We start from the raw sequence: 17,500 nt of genomic DNA on the forward strand, positions 1-17,500 counted from the left end.
AGAGAGAGAGAGAGAGAGAGAGAGAGAGAGAGAGAGAGAGAGAGAGAGAGAGAGAGAGAGTGTGGAAATGAGAGAAGTGCGAGAGAAGCTTTGATATCTTCTCGTGAGAGATTATTTCAAATGAAACGCTCTTCTTGTTAGAAGAATTGATCTTGATGATCCTAGCAACAATAATCACGACAAGAAAGAGAAGAGATATCAGTAATTGTAACCAAACACTGGTGGAGATGATGAGATGTGGCCAATGACACTGTTGGCCATTTTTTGCTTTGTTTGGCTTCGGCTTTTCTTGATCAGGTGGTTTTTTTTTTCTCTTCGGTTGGCTGAAGCTTTCGGTTGCTACCTTATACCTACATAGCCTCTTTTGCAATTATTCTACCGGAACTATAGTCATGAAAGCAACACAAAATCTACGATTCATCTGTTCCTTATTCCCTATAATGCCTCACTTTGTTGCCTGGGTGATTGTAAGTTAATTGACAAGATATAAATGAAAACTATTGATAAAACAAATCCTTTGGACCAGCCTTGTGAGAGTTGATAATCAGCTCAGTGGTCTGGTAAAACTATTTTAAATGTAATGATAAATAATGGGCGAATGTGGTTCACAAAGTATGTGTCACCACTTTTGTTTTGCTCTGTGGGTTTTCTAGAGCAATTTTCAGGATGAATATGTAACGTGTTTTCAAAATCAATATAGATAAGAAGAGAAGACTATCTATCCCATTTATCTCAGGTGGTATGTTCAATGAGTTCCTTCTTTCATTTTGTCTAAAATTCAATTTGCTTCTCATGCCATGAATTAAAAAGTAAAATCTAAAGATTACCTTTTCAGATTGGTTGAATGCTGAAGGTCATCGGGGACGTTACCATTAAATTAGGAGAAACTGGTTTTATCTTTCGTGGGGATCTCAGTCAGTATCAGTTCAGTCTTTTCCATTTGGATCAGGGGAGAGGAAGCTTGGCACTTTATTCCGATGTAGCCAAGACGTTAAAAAGTGTTTTTTTTTTTTTTTTTTTTTTTTTTTTTTTTTTTTTTTTTTTTTTTTTGCGAATTTTATGGCATTAAAATGACAAAATTACATCTGCATTTTACTTCAGGGAACATTCAGTCACCTTCAGCTGAACTGATCTGGTGATCAGAAAATATTTGATTCTCCTTCAGCTGAACTGATCTGGTGATCAGAAAATATTTCTACTTCCGTCTTTCTTAGCCGATTTATTCTGTGACCAACCTCCTCTCTCAGTCTACCATCATCCGTTATACTTACTTCCATATTTCCACCAGCTATGTTAACATTCTTCTCGTATTCCGTTTACTCTCATAACGTAATCTTGCTCTCGTTTACTCTCAACTTTCTCTTGCACACACTTCCAGTTTTTTACAGGTTTCTGCAGTGTCTCTTGTTATCTTCGTTTGCGACTTAGCTATCTTCATCTCCACATGCCATTCACGAGAGATATTCTCATTCCACAACTTCGAAACGTCACCTGCTGTCCTTTCTTTGCCATCATGCATCACTCCATCCTTAGATTCTTACATATTCCAACTCATGGTTCATTTTCATCGTAAAAATTTTCGATCACTCTCAACAATTGATCTATACACCTTTCTTTCATAAGCTATTGCTTGTCCTTGTATGTCACATATGGTTTTCTACCTTTCATTCCAAAATTCTCGCCTATTTGTCTCTTACCAATGACTTTGTCCATACACCTCCCTGCCTATTTTGACTCGCGTTACTTAGTTAAAATCCTCCCTTACACCTTCCCTGGAGCAATTGGTATTATTATGCCTTGGGGATCTTGCTGTGGCTTCTGTCGCCTTTACTGTTCTATATTTTTAACTCTGATACCTGTCACCCATTCCGTAACATCTATCTCACTTGGTAATCCCATGATGCCTTCTCATTCTCCATTCTGCACCCATGTGTATAATAGATATTTATGTCTGTGTATGTATATATTGTGTTTGTGTGCTTGTGCATGTAAGTATGGCATATGGGAACGTTACATCTTCCCGTATCCGAGTTGAACGTATTTAACCTGAAATTTATCGAGTCGGATTGTTGTTTAATTGTGTGAGAGAGAGAGAGAGAGAGAGAGAGAGAGAGAGAGAGAGAGAGAGAGAGAGAGTTGAGTTTCCAGACGTTCGTTGCAACGAAGTCAGATGCAGCATGCAAATGCTGCAATAAAATCGTCATAAGTGTCTAATATTTTTGTCTCAAACCACGTTCGATGCCTTTACAAAGTCGACACGCTGATGTATATCTGCAAAGGAAGTTTCGTGGGCATCTTACGCTCATGGAATTGGGATGGGCATCTCCTCCCAGGGGCATTTTATTTATTATATGTTTTTTTTTTTTTTTTTTGTATCTTGGCAAGGCGCAAGTTGCATCTCGGGATATGAGTCATGGCGAGGAATCCTAGTTCATCAAAGATCATCTGAATTCAGCGTCGACTTCAGAAGCAATCGTCAGGTCGGGAATAATGAAGCTGACAATGGCGTGCGTTCTTGGCTTTTTGTTCACTGTCGTCTTTCGTTTGAGACTTCTGTGGGGATCTTGGTTCGTTTTTAGCAATTTGTCGGATATCTTGAAACATGGGATGGCTAATGTTTTTGTAAATTACCATTATTATATTATTATTATTATTATTATTATTATTATTATTATTCAGAAGATGAACCCTATACATATCGAGCAAGCCCACAGTGGCCATTGACTTGAAATTCAAGCTCCCAAAGAACATGAGTGCATTTTAAAAGCCTACAAAAACAGCTGCATTGATGTATCAGTTCGAGAATGAAGCTAGAATCGCGCTTTCGAGAAAATAGCTTACTGCAGATGTGTGGTTACAGGGATCAGCATTATCGAATAGCATTTTCACCTTCAAGGAACGAACCGGGCATTTGCGCTGCTCTCCTTCCGTGAAGCAGACGGTGACTCTGCGGTTCCGTGGTTTCTTATACTAGATTTATATATATATATATATCATATATATATATATAATATATTATATATATCATATATTATATATATATATATATATGTATATATATATATATATATATATGTGTTATATATTATTTATATATATATTATATATTATATATATATATATATATATATAATATATATTATATATATATATAATTCTAAACGTATTTGCTGAAAGGCTTTCGAACGAATCGAGGAATCTGTGACGTTATCAGAAGGATAACGTGTGACAGCATTTGTCAAACGAAAATTTTAATCTTTATTAAAACGCGTTTACTTGCTATTGTTATCTAGAGAGAGAGAGAGAGAGAGAGAGAGAGAGAGAATATTTAGGAAATAAGGCAAATATTACTCCTCATTCGACATTGTCAATGAAGTGAATTTCCGACGTTTGCAGATACCGAGACATTACTGGTTTTTGCATCCCGAGAAAATGTTCCTTTCTTGGATAGTCTTCTAGATTTAGAACACGTTCTGAATTTAGTTATTGAAATATTTTTCCTTTAACCCCCTTTATTCCAACAATTAATTAGTGTATGTCCAGTTAAATACTTTACTTTTGACAGACAGCGAGACAGAGCAAGGTTCCGTGTTAGCCTTTGAATTCGCTAAGGAAAACATCAAGTTTCGTTCATTTGAATGTTATGTGGATTAAGCGCAGTCGCAGCGAGATATTTTGTTTTCTATTCTGGCGAGAGGAAAAAAATAGAATCCACTATTAATTTCAGAAGATCGAAAGTATCTTACAGAATTCTCGATCCAGACTTAAAAATCTTGTCTTCCATCATGAACGTAATGACTCTTAGGTTTTGTGCAGTGGTCAAAAAGTTCTATAAAGATTTAAAATAATAATTTATTTTCTGATTTGGACGACCGAAATAAAGATTTTTAAAAAATTAGTTTCCTGAGCTGGACGGCCAAAATGAAGATTTCTATAAAAAAAAATCATACCTGTGAGTTCTTTAAATTGCAATGTACCTGGTGGTCTAGTTTAAGCTATGAATCCAGTCCTTTCGATCAAGTGCTGGCTATTGCCAACGAAATCCTCACGATGAAGACTTGTGACCATTATCCAGCCATCCTTTCAACAGTACACCAATTTACTCTCTGACCCAGAGAAGAGAATACAGGAAATTTTCACCTCCTCTATTTCCAGGTTCCTTGATTCCTAATTTTTGCAAGAAAGGCTAAGGATCAGAAGTGATTCAGCTTGTCATAAGTAAAGAAAAAGAACCCCCTTTTAGTTTTCTGTCAAAGAAAACTATTGAGATCTCTATTTGTCTGTCCGTCCGCACTTTTTCTGTCCGTCTTCAGATCTTCAAAACTACTGAGGCTAGAGGGCTGCAAATTGTTATGTTGATCATCCACCCTACAATCATCAAACATACCGAATTGCAGCCCTCTAACCTCAGTGGTTTTTATTTTGTTTAAGGTTAAAGTTAGCCGTGATCGTGCATCTGGCACTGCTATAGATGCCAGTAACATAGGCCACCACCGGGCGATGGCTGAAAGCTTCATGGGCCGCGGGTGAGAGTTTCAGTTTCTTCCGCTCATTTTTTACTTATTTTTTTCAGTTCACTAAGAGCATACAGGGGTCATATTTGCCGACAAATTGGAATGATTTAATTTAGACAAATGTCAACAGTTACATTTGCGTATTGTGATAATAATAATAATAATAATAATAATAATAATAATAATAATAATAATAATAAATTTTGTATTATATTTTCAGTGTGAAGAGAAATGTATTTTTTGTAGTATTTCTCCTAATTATTTAGGCGACAGCCCATCTACGATTTGATATGTTGTTATCCCACAGCAGTTTTCCATTGGAAGTATCTAGTATTAACTTATATCACATGTTTTTACGTATATGTTAACATTTTTAAACGGCTCTAACAGGAACTCACTGATTATATCACCAAATTCTAGCTATCTCACTGAAATGAAGTTTTGCTTGCTTTCATCGCCTGTTTGTTCGTGTCAAACACCCATGAGCATGTAATGGGGAAAACAGATTGTCTTCTCTATAAGTTTAACGTATTTTGACTGCATGTTTCATGGTGAAAATATGACTAACTCAAAATAAACCCTTCACAGACAAGCGGCCTGGTGTCGAGGGTATCAGATTACAAAGCAAGTATTAGAAATAGTAATGGGCTGGACGGTTGGTTTTCGAAATAGAGAGGGGCATTCATACTAAGCAAATGAGGCTTTGATTCTAAATCTATAGAAATTCTAAACACAGATGACATTTTCAACAACGACATTTCACTCAGTCATGACAGGTAGAAGGCAAATAACTAGCACTGAATACTTTCGCCAAGATGTGAAGTAAGAAGAATTTTTAAGGTCAGATCTGACGTAAAGTGTGATTGCAACCTTTTCTTCTTTGCTTACAATGACTCAGAAGATTCACTAAACACAACGGAGGTTACATTAGGAACAGTCGCGTCCCTTGTAAGAGCCCACTACACGAGCACATGGTCGGGAGATCCAGGTGGTCCAGAGCCAGGCGCATCCACAGTTTCTCTCGGAGGCCTCGACTCTGAGACACTCCTTCCCCTCGGTTGCAGTTTCTGTGTGTCTGTTTGGTTGCAGTTGTCTGAGCAAGGGTGTCGCCGCCGACCTCGGGATCTCCCGCGAGTTTGGGAGGCGGCTTCCGTACTCACCCCGCTCATCATGGCACCCTGCGCTACCTGGGCGATCGGGAGCGGACCGGCTCCCGCCCCAGCAAAGTTGTCCGCACGACTTTCCCAGACCCCATCACCGCTCATTTCTGGTGCTCCAGGGGGCACCGGATGGCCCTCCCTCGGAGGTGGTAGGATACCCAAGGGCAAGCATACGCGATAAGGCACATATCCTTCTGCACCGTGGGCTGTGCGCACGTATAACCAATCCCTCGTCTTAAAAACGGCATTTACGATAATTCCTAAGGGCAAGAATGGTCTGACGGGAGTCTGGTTGTGAGTACTGGGCTCCGGGGTACGACGCATGTTGTGCAGTCTGGTAGAGGAAGCTAGCACCATGGGTAGGTTCGCAGGATGGGACGGGGAGGCCCTGGTCAATAATGCTTCGAGGTCACTCACTTGATATCCGTAAGCACCACCACCGCCACTTTCCCCCGAATCGCGGCCAGGGTCCAAGTTCTCATAGCAACCTGCGAGACGCGCGAACGCCCCTCCAGCGACGCCTGCGCCACCAGCCGACGGCGGGGAAACACACGAAGGGGACGAATACGGTTGATGGCTTCCAGCGTGGGAACTGCCGCTGACTTGAGGAGGTGGCGGAGAATTTGGCGGAGGAATATTGGCCATGCCCGACGGCCGTTCACCGGGAGGAGGGCAAGGCCTGTGCTGGCGAGACCTGGAGGCCGAAGAACAGCGAACTCTGCGGTCCCCACCATTACCAGCCGGGCCCCTGGGTTCGCTGGAGACACTCCGTAGACGCGCCCCATCTGCCTCTGCCGGCACAGCGCACGTGGGACCCAGCCCCATACCGGAGGACATCGGCGAGAGGCCTTGGGCATCTGCTTGAGGCTGAGATGTCCATTGGTACTGTTGAGAATGCCGCCAGCATCCTCCCCCGGCACCAATTCCACTCCCACCGGCATTTCCTCCTCCGCCGCCGACAGTAGCAGGACCGGGCGCAGCGCCGAGTCCCTGAGGAGCGGCGCCGAGTCCCTGGGGACTGACGGGTGGCGGTGGGGGGCGGGCATCCCTGCGTCTGACCCGACCTTCGCCCACCTCAGGGTAATGGTAGTCGCGAACGCCCAGCATTTCGGCGTGGGCGCGCAGATCTGAAGGATCGGTCAAGTGTAAGTTGGCTATGACGTCAGGGAGAGGTTCGACCCAGTTGCCGCCTTCGTCGGCGAAGGCGCTGACTCGGTGGTCTTCCTCTAGTCTGACTTCCTCGTCAGCGCCACTGCTGACCTGCAAGTACAGGGAAACGTTTGTTATTACGCTGATCGTGAGAAGTTTGTGCCCAAGGCGTCATTCTGAAACGAAAATGTGTTTTTATGGATTTCGTCAACTTGATTTGGGGTGAAAAATTCCTTCAAGATGAAGACAGGTCATGGAACCCCGAATTGCCCAAACATAATGCATTTATTCATCGACGAAAATTGTTTTTCATCCCAGAAGCTTATTTTGATTAGAGTAATGAGCCACCACTTTTCCTACATTTTTAATTGGATTGAACTAAGCTAGTCCTATTTCACTCAAAGAATTTTAATGGGAGGAATTGGACAGAGCTCCTATATTGCAACCAATGAAAATTATTTAGAGATAGGAAGTTAGTTTGGAATTTTAAGATCAGATTGACTTACAGAGATTGTTAAGGAAACAGTCAGTGCAAAACAATTAAATAGCTTTATTTAACTAAGTTACTTTTCAAATTGACTACTTTGAATTCCAGTAAAATTTGTATAGTATATATATATATATATATATATATATATATATATATATATATATATATATATATATATATATATATATATATATATATATATATATATACACGAGTCTTATCACGTCTCCGTGATTCATGTATCCGCATTAAGCTACAAATGTCCTTCAATATCTAATTCACTCTGCCTCGGAATTAATATATTTTCATAAATGTTAACCGAAGGGGAATTTCTTTTAGCTAATAATAACTATGAACTAAGAAATCAGGACATACAGTGAAGCGCTCTACCCACTCAGCATTGTACCTCTATGTCCTGATTTCTTAGTTCATAAGGTTCGCGCCCATGAGCCGACGAAATTATCATAAACTAAAAAAATTCCCCTTCGGTTAACATATATGAATATATTAATTCCTAAGATTAGAGTGAATCAGATATCGAAGGACATTTGTAGCTTAATGCGTATGTGTATATATATATATATATATATATATATATATATATATATATATATATATATTATATATATATGTGTGTGTGTGTGTGTGTGTGTGTGCGTGTGTTTGTTTGTGTGTATGAGAGCGAACATTACATACATGAGTATATTAATTTACGACGTTGTTGTTGTCTAGAATATTTTCATAATGACTACAATGCAAAATCTCTCTCTCTCTCATCTCTCTCTCTCTCTCTCGTCTCTCTCTTCTCTCTCTCTCTCTCTCTCTCTCTCTCTATATATATATAATATATATATATATATATATATATATATATATATATATATATATATTATTTATTTATATTGAATCATTTTTCCAAAAGTTTTTTCTCTTAAATGAAACCTTGCGAAGATGTGCATCTCTCTCTCTCCTTCTCTTCCTCTCTCGTCCTCAAACCTCTCTCTCTCGTCTCATCTCTCTCTATCCTCTTCCTACCCTTGGATAAGACCTCTTATATCCATAGTCATTTTTTATTATAGTACTAGTTTTGTCCAACCACATTCCACACAGTTTTCATTCACAAACATCAGCCTATGTTTACTGATATGTGTCGCACTACCACCGCTTGAATGAGTCTAGCTCTCTCTCTCTCCGCAACACCCCGCCCCTCTACTCACTTTCTTAGTTTTGCGTGTCGTCAGTTTCCACAAGCTCATCTGCTGGAGTTATATTTCCACGAGAGGGTCGCACACGTTTTCAAGACCTGCTGTCTGGCGGAGAGAATCTTTGGAGGGCAGTCACTTATCTCGCCGACATCCTCCGACGGGCGACGGACTGCCGTTGTTTCTGACTAGCGGAATGTCACAAGCACTCGGCGGCGTCGTCACTCACTCGTCCGCAACTCCGAGGTCAAACCGTCGTCGTTCACTTCACGTAACGAACGTACCGTGAGGAAACTTATGCACAGCGAACACTACATCACCCAGAGGTACCGCATGCACCGTAAGTAACATCTGTGACGTTCCTCCTCGGCAGAGTAATGAGTGTCAGAGGCGCTTTTTCCTATTCTCTTTCAGTCCTCCGACGTTCGTTCTCTTAGGCTCACAACCGCCTCATCTTCTTCCTCTTCTTCTTGTTGGTTGCGAGTGATACGCAGTTGGACGAGAACGCATATAAATCTTCTTCCCAGAATCTACTCTTGGAGCCCCCGACGTGGTAGAGAGAGAGAGAGAGAGAGAGAGAGTGTGTGTGTGCGTGCTTGTGTGTATGTGTGTATGTACGAATCCCCGGCACACACACACACACACACACACAAAAGTCCAATTGGTGCCGCTCCAGGAACTGAAGGGTGTCTCTTGGAAGGCCGAGCTACGAGCGAATGGCCTCCTGGAAGGCGATCTATCGGGACCCTCGAGTTATCGGCGGCCTCTTCCAAAGCAGTCGCCTTCTCCTCGATGTCTGGAAGAACCTCGGCCTGGAATCAAAGAGAATTCGACCTGTCAGTTGTTTTGCAAGGGGGAAGGGCAGTTTTATCTCAAAACATCGTTTGCATAGCATTGTTTTTGAATCCTTTGTCATATTCAGAAGAAAAGAAATTCTAGATAAATAGTGGTCACACTTTGTCATCTTTTGCAATGAAAATAAAAAAAAAGCAACTGGCTTTTATGCATAGAGGGAATCTCGTATTCACAAGTTCTGTCGACTCGGCTAAAATCACACTGCAAGAAAACAAACACAGACAGACAGACAGACACCTAAAATGTGATGACGCGCCATCCTGTGGTCAGGCGCTGGAGATGGCTGGAAGAGAGCAATCATGCAGTGTGTATGACCAGTAACCAACATCACTCGCGGTGCAGGGGCGAGAGTACTCGTTTACTAATGGTTAGCATTACTTGAACCTTTCGTAATGATCGGTTTGGACCTACCAAAGTGAACCGGTAATAACACGAGCCCAGTTGAAGTAATGGTCCGGATAGCCGGTCCTTCGCTGGCGTTTATGGTTCTCGGGATTCGTCATTAGGAACATGTAATGCCTTGATGACCTCTCTCCGGTTGGGGTGTCGTCTTCCCTTGAAGGATGGGATCGTTCAACCCCTTCGGCCTCTCGCGGCTTTTCCAATAACGCGTTAATGAGAGAGAGAGAGAGAGAGAGAGAGAGAGAGAGAGAGAGAGAGAGTTGATGACGTTTTCGTTTGCACGTGAAAATTCAGTTTATCACCTGACAAGTTTTTTTTATATGTACCTTGTGTGGACCAATTTTTGTTGAATTATAGTTAGTATTATATTATTATTATTACTATTATAATTATTAGAGGATGAACCCTATTCATATGGAACAAGACCCGCGCTTTTTAATTCATGTAAGGTATATATATATATATATATATATAGTATATATATATATATATATATATATAATATATATTATATATATATATATATATATATATAGATAGAGACGAGAGAGAGAGAGAGAGAGAGAGAGAGAGAGAGAGAGTAGAGAGAGTATATACATACATATATATATATATATATACATATATATATATATATATATATATATATTATATATATAATTAATTATATAATATATAGATATAATATTTTCTTATATATTATATTATGATTTATATATATCTATATATATATATATATATATATATATATATATATATACTTAATTCATATACCTTCATTAAAATGCAAAACAAAGCTTATGGAGTTATTATTGAGAGTTCTTTAAAGTACGAGATTTTGGGCATTTATTGATAAATAAACAAAACCCTTCAATTGTCTTCTTCATCTTTTTCAGTTTATTTTCAAATTTCCCTTGAAAATTCACTCATTCACTTTAAGAATTCTTCTCTGAACTATTGTAGGAATTACAATGTGATCCACGATGAGGAGTTTTCGTCCATCGCATAAGACAAATGTACTACAAGTATTTTCTCCGTGCTTGCTTCGGTACTAATTAATATCGAAATACAAATTTCTGTTAATCATCATTAATGTGGTATTTTCAGACATGAAAACCACGGAATTAGGTTTCAAGTGAAATATATATATATATCTATATATATATATATATATATATATATATATATATATATATATATATATATATATATATATGTATAAGTATGTTATGTATAACTGAATCACGAAAGTTTGGAACATGATAAATCCATACAAATAGGTAAGCCACGAAGGAAAAATAAACAACGGACTTTCTGCAAGATCTTTCGATGTTTTTGGCGTTTCAAACCGGCTATGTCTCGGCTGCGTCAGTAATCCCATTGTGTCATCAGTAATTGGGGGGTTTATCGAGTTACAAGGAGTCACAAGAATTAGGATGTCTCAAAGACTTGTTAGTCCATCCGAGGAGACATCGTGTGCTCACTTATCTGCAGGAGCAGGTTTTACTGTGCATTCACAGTGTCCTAATGATTTTCTTCCTTGCTTTAAAGCTTCAGATGAAAACCTTGATGGCCAGAGTCAACAGACTACAAGCGCTTGAGTGCCCTTGAGGGAAATGGGACTGCGAGGAGCGACAACTGATGAGAGAAGGTGATAAATGAATAAATAAATATTTATGAGGGAGAACAAGATTCAGGAGACATCACCAGAGAGCTTAAACATTTGGAGATGAGAAGATCATCACGCCGCAATATTCCACCTTTTAGTTGCAGCCAAGAGAGAATAGAATAGAATATAGAATTCAGGCCAGAGGTCCAACCGCTGGGACCTATGGAGTCATTCAGCGCTGACACGGGAGTTGAGAGTAGGAAGGTCTGAAAGGCGTAACAGGAGGAGAACCTCAAAGCAGTTGCAGAATGACTCAGTTGTTCGGAGAAGGTGGAAAGGAAGATGGAAGAAAAAGAATATGCACGGAGGTACAGTGGCTAGGGGACGAAGTGACCCTACAAAGAACCAAAGTAATGCCTACTGTGTATTGAATGAGGTGCACTGATAGCACCATCCCCTACGGAGATAGCCAAGATAAAACTCGCAGCAACTGTTTTCGAAGGGGGGTGGGGGTGGGTGATGCCACAAGGTCCCGTTATGAAATAAGTGCCACTTGCTATCTTGTGATTGAAGGGAGTTGCTTCAAATTTTTACCACTTATAATTGAGAGTGAAATGTCCACATAGCGCTTCGTACTGTAGTTCCTGTTCACGAACAACCTGTGGAACTGACGGGAACAGTGAGCTAAAACCCCTTTGGGCATTTCGATTACGTACCTCAACAAGTTTGTCATTCGCAGAACGAATAGTGAAATCACCGTGTGGCAGCCTCTCTCTCTCTCTCTCTCTCTCTCTCTCCTTACATCATTTTGTCTGTTAGATTTTCTATCCCATCGTTCACTACGGTAAATTTGAAAGGATAAGAGACATATGTAAGTAGTTGATGTTTTGGGGAACGATCTATTGGCGCTCGGTGTCCTACAGGTAATTGCAAATTACACGACTTAAAGTCGTAAGAAAATTTTCAGTGATTAGCAGTAATGGGCGTCATGTTATTTGCCTTGGCATTAACAGCAGCTGCATGTTTAAACCAATGAAATAGTAACACTGGCAACCCCCAAGAAATTGATGGAAGAAAACAAAAGATAAAGAAAAAAAGCGAAGAAAAAGAGCAGTAACCATAACAGAAGGAACACCGGTGGCAGTGACGGCAATGAGATTATTATGCTTTTATTACTATGATGGCAATGATTTCCTCCTGTGACCTGAGTTCTATCATGTGGCGATAGTCTCTCTCTCTCTCTCTCTCTGCGCCTCGATCCCGTGTGAAAACCGCCAGGTCCCTCACATCGGTGGCCCGCAACGTGTCAATTTCGCTTTGAATGACATCCATAATGGCTGTAATGTTCGCCGTTGTCTCTCTGTCTCGCAGTCGTAGACGAGGGGGGATGATTGCATGATATAGAAAATGGAAGATTACAGAAGATGAAAGATGTCAGGAGGTGGGAGATAAGAGGAGGTAGGTAAGTCTCCATCTCATTACTCTCGGGAAAGAGAATGTGTCGCTCCACTGCCCCCCCCTGGCCCCCCCCCCTCCCCCACCCTCGAACACTGTGAATTTAGGCTTCGTTCCCTTTTCTCTGGCGAATGTCGACTCTGGAGGTCTCTCTCCGTTTTTGCCCTGATGTGCAACAACCGCCTCTTCTTTCCCCTCTGTAAGCAGTTCAGAAGGGGATCCTATTTTAAATTGATGGCGGGGAAAATAGACTAGATTTAACTTCTTATTTTTTTAATTATTCTAATTTGCATGAGCTTGCGAGTGTTTGGGCATTGAGAAAATATCTGCCATTGCTGTGTGACAACTGATTATGACAGTTTTAATATTAAAATTATTGGTGAAACGTTAATGAGGGTTGTGTAAAACTGGTCAAGATACGAAGGGTACATTCAGATACCTCAGAGAGAGAGAGAGAGGAGAGAGAGAGAGAGAGAGAGAGAGAGAGAGATTGTCACAGTAGAACTGTCCAACTGTATTTCTATAGAATAAGACACTATTTTTTTTTATAGATTATCATCAATAGCATCAAGACATTTGAAAGACATTGCTTGTAATGAGCAGACAAATTTAAAACGATGATGGAGGAGATTTGGGAAGAATGATATATTAATTTTCTACTTGACTCTCTCTGGCTGTATGTGCTGATGAGTAGCCTATAGTTTTCATTTATGTCGTAAGTCAAAGTTTTATCCTTAGCCCCTAGCTGCAACTGCTTTCATTCCTTTTACTGCACCTCCGTTCATGTCCTCTTCAGCGCTGAATGACCAAATAGGTCCCAGCGCTTGGTCTTTGGCCTAAATGTTATGTTCCTTCCTTGTGCTGCCCCTTCCTCCAAAGGTCTGTCAACCTGTCTGCAAAAATAGAACGTTACTGTTTCTAAAGACTAAAGGACTCTTAGTAACACTATCTCGTTAGGGTTCCTTTAGCGACGTTTCTCTCTCTCTCTCTCTCTCTCTCTCTCTCTCTCTCTCTCGGTGTTCCTCTTCCTTATCATCATCATCCTTCGGTTGCTTATACCTTCCGAGAACAGGTGTTATTAGGTCTGGCTAGATGATGGATAGCATGAGTAATGGCATGTCTTTGGGGGCGAGCTCTGTACTTTTCTGTCTGTTCCTCTTTATTGTTTTCTGTTTTGATATGTGCTTGAGCGCTATCACCCGAAAGCCTCCTGCGCAGCCGCGAGACTCCGCACCAAGTCTAGACGCACTTGATGATACGGCAGTGCTATCATTTCTGGCTCCGTTGCGAGAGGTGCGGGCGATGGGAAATCACACGGCGGCAGAGAGCGACGATTCGCCATTCATTTCTAGAATGAACCTGTTGACGTACGTGGGAAGGCACGCAACTGTTGTTCCTATTTTCAGCTCTCTCGGGGGAAGCTGTCTGCTGTGGGTGAAGAAAATGGGGGTTATTTCGATGACGAGCAGAGAAGATTCACAAGTCAGACTCAGCAGTTAGTACAAGGCTCGTGGTTTCATTCCCTCTTCGTATTTTTCATTATATGGAAATGATAGAGTTTTAATAACAGTCTGTGCAGCATTGCTTGACGAGGGCAATGTCTCGAAGTCCAGATGCAGCGGCGCTACAGCGCCAGAAGAATAGCAGTTGCTGACTAGACTGATGCTTGGAGAAGATTCTTGCTAGTACTAGTACAGCTGATCAAGTTCCTGTGATCTCTAGTATGTGCATACATTCTCTCTCTCTCTCTCTCTCTCTCTCTCTCTCTCTCTCTCTATATATATATATATATATATAGATATATATATATATATATATATATATATATATATATATATAGATATATATATATATATATATTATTATATATATTATATATATATAATCGATATATATATATATATATATATATATAATATATATATACTATATATATATATAGATATATATATATATATATATATAGTATTATATATATAGTATGAGAGAGAGAGAGAGAGAGAGAGAGAGAGAGAGAGAGAGAGAGAGAGAGATTATAAGCATACCAAAATTATATTTTGGTACACAATAGCTACAGATATTCATCCTTACAACTTCACAAGACTTCTCGACATTCTGTGGGAATTGAAATACGAACAAACTTGTTCCGGCAGTTGGCGTTATTCAACTTCTATATGCAACTCGCCCACCACAAGTCAATTTCCTCGCCCCATGACGAAGCACTTTCTGTATCGCCTCCCATTTTAGGTCAATTGCTTTCGTTCCGGTATATCCGAGTAATCCCATATTCGGAGCGTTTGGAACCAGACATTTTTTTTTAACTGCGAGCCTCCTCGCTGAACAGTCAACGGCTTTTGTGTAAAGATGAGAGATGCATATTTTCACACTTTTCTTGCGTCTTCTCGCGGGAGCTGCAAAACTAAACACCTTAAAAGTGAAAAGATGGCGTCTCAAGATATTATCATCCCTTTCTAAACGCCAATGAGAGCATTTATTTTAATGTGTTCAGATTTTTCGAGCAAAGCAGTCTTGCTGTGAGGCAGCGACCATATGAAACGAGAAAACCCTGAATAATTGGTGAGCATATGCGTATGTACTACAATCTCTGACCATTTGTGTTTTGGTGTGAGAAACATCTTCTAGAGTTCACGCAATATGGAGTTTTGATGTAGCGGAGCAATTTAAGATTAGCAAATTTGGAATCTCTGCGTTTATCATTTAGCTGCTGAATAAATGCTTGTTTAGTTGAGTGTGCGGGATTCATTTGCTTTGAGGTGGAGCAATATAAGTCGTTGGTATAAATCATTCTTCTTTCTCCCCAATCATTACTGGGGAGAAAGATGAGTGATACGAGAGCAAGATATCGATCGATGTTGAATTAGTGTGGTGTGATTCCCAGTTCTCTTAACAAACCAGCGATTTTCAATACTTTTTTGTTTTATCCAACAGCTTGCTGACATGTGCTTGAAGGCAACTCTGGCGATTTTTCTTAAAAAGATAAAGAGGAAAAAATCTTGTTCCTAAAATAGTGGTTGGCTGAAAAAGGAAAAAATATTTCATTGCCAAGATCCATTTCAGCCGTCTTCCTCCATCTGCACGATGCTGCATGTGAAATGCGCATTTCAGTTTTCTGTCAAAGAAAACTGTTGAGATCTCTATTTGTCTGTCCGCCCTCAGATCTGAACAACTACTGAGGCTAGAGGGCTGCAAATTGGTGTGTTGATCATCCACCTTCCAATCCTCAAACATACCAAATTGTAGCCCTCTAGTCTCAGCCTTTTTTATTTGATTTAAGGTTAAAGTGAGCCATGATCGTGCGTCTGGCACAACAACTATAGGTGCCAACAACACAGGCCACCACCGGGCGGTGGTTGAATGTTTCATGGGCAGCGGGTGAGTGTTTCATGGCCCGTGGCTAAGAGTTTCATACAGCATTAATAACTGTACAGAAAACTCTATTGCGCCGTAGAAACTTCGGCGCAGTTAATGCTCATTTCCTCAGTAACCGAAGAGGTAACCTTGCGCGTGCGCATGTGTGTGCGTGTTTGTGTGTGTGTGGAGAGAGAGAGAGAGAGAGAGAGAGAGAGAGAGAGAGAGAGATTCGTCTCCTAACTTTAATCTCTGAACCGAGGACGGACCCCTATGAAGAAAACTCCTAACATGTGCCTACGCAGTGCATTGAACCCTCTAATACACACTGCGTCACTCCTAGCTGGAACCCCGTGTCATTCTTTTTACTGTAATTCCGTTCATATTCTCTTTCTTCCGTCTTACTTCCCGCCCTCTCCTGACAGTTGCTTCAGAGCGCAACTACTTCGAGGGTTTCCTCCTGTTACACCGCTCACACCTCTGCTCTCGTTTTTCCTTCCACCGCTGGACTACCACATAGACCGCAGCGCTTGGCTTTTAGCTTAGATTATATTCTAACTTATAACCTACTTCCTGGAACTTCGAAAAGAGTCTGATCATTCTCATTAGAACATGACATTTGGGCATTCATCCGTCGACAGGTGTATGAATCTGCTTGAGGCTCGATGGTGGCCGCGCGGACAGCAGCAGCTCACTTGCGATGTATAGATAATTACCGGAGTGGTAATGAGGGCATAAATGTGTTCCCGGCCACTTGCGTACCTCTACTGCCTCCTGGCGGCAGCGACGAGATTTGGGTGCAACGCCGCTGATGATATAGCAACTCCCGGTCGGTAGTAGCCAAGGCCGGCGATCAATCATCTTGCAAAAAGTAACGTGGGATTCCCAATTTCCTCGTGATTTACCAAATACCCCTTCCGCGGGTCAATCACATGGCATTAGTCGCACCGAACATTATCATCATCCCCTCACTCCCCCAGACTTTCATCTGCCTTGCTTCTTCTTCTTCTTCTCCTCCTCCTCCTCCTCCTCCTCCTCCTCCCCTCCCCTCCACCCGCATCCCCTCCTACATACCCATTTCAAGGGGGTGGTGCCAACCCACTGCAATGCAAAGCAACACCATCGAGGAGGAACCGAGAGACGACTGCTCTTGGAGCTGCTTCTTCAACGCTCACTTCTGGACATATTCGCAGAGTGAGACACACACACACACACACAATTGAGGAACTTTCCTCCGCCGGCGTTGACAACATTGGTTTCATCATCTCCCTCTCCTGGGCGCTGCTGTCTTATGG

The 17,500-nt window shown here is 41.1% G+C and overlaps 1 protein-coding gene across 2 annotated transcripts in view; it reads right to left on the reverse strand.

Annotated features, from left to right (window-relative positions):
- Positions 1-3,161: 3,161 nt before the first annotated feature.
- The window catches only part of LOC135212159 (WAS/WASL-interacting protein family member 1-like), a 65,847-nt gene continuing 51,508 nt past the window's right edge, over positions 3,162-17,500 (reverse strand). Inside the window, exons 2-3 of one of the 2 annotated variants that reach the window (XM_064245581.1) lie at positions 8,531-9,327; positions 3,162-6,934 (exon numbers count right to left, since the gene is read on the reverse strand). In XM_064245581.1, the coding sequence (XP_064101651.1) occupies positions 5,474-6,934; positions 8,531-8,569 (1,500 nt within the window). In that variant the 5' untranslated portion in view covers positions 8,570-9,327 and the 3' untranslated portion in view covers positions 3,162-5,473. The remainder of the gene's footprint in view (positions 6,935-8,530; positions 9,328-17,500) is intronic. The other variant, XM_064245582.1, reaches the window with a different exon arrangement.

Source organism: Macrobrachium nipponense, chromosome 40, assembly GCF_015104395.2.
Source record: "Macrobrachium nipponense isolate FS-2020 chromosome 40, ASM1510439v2, whole genome shotgun sequence".
Classification (NCBI taxonomy): domain Eukaryota; kingdom Metazoa; phylum Arthropoda; class Malacostraca; order Decapoda; family Palaemonidae; genus Macrobrachium; species Macrobrachium nipponense.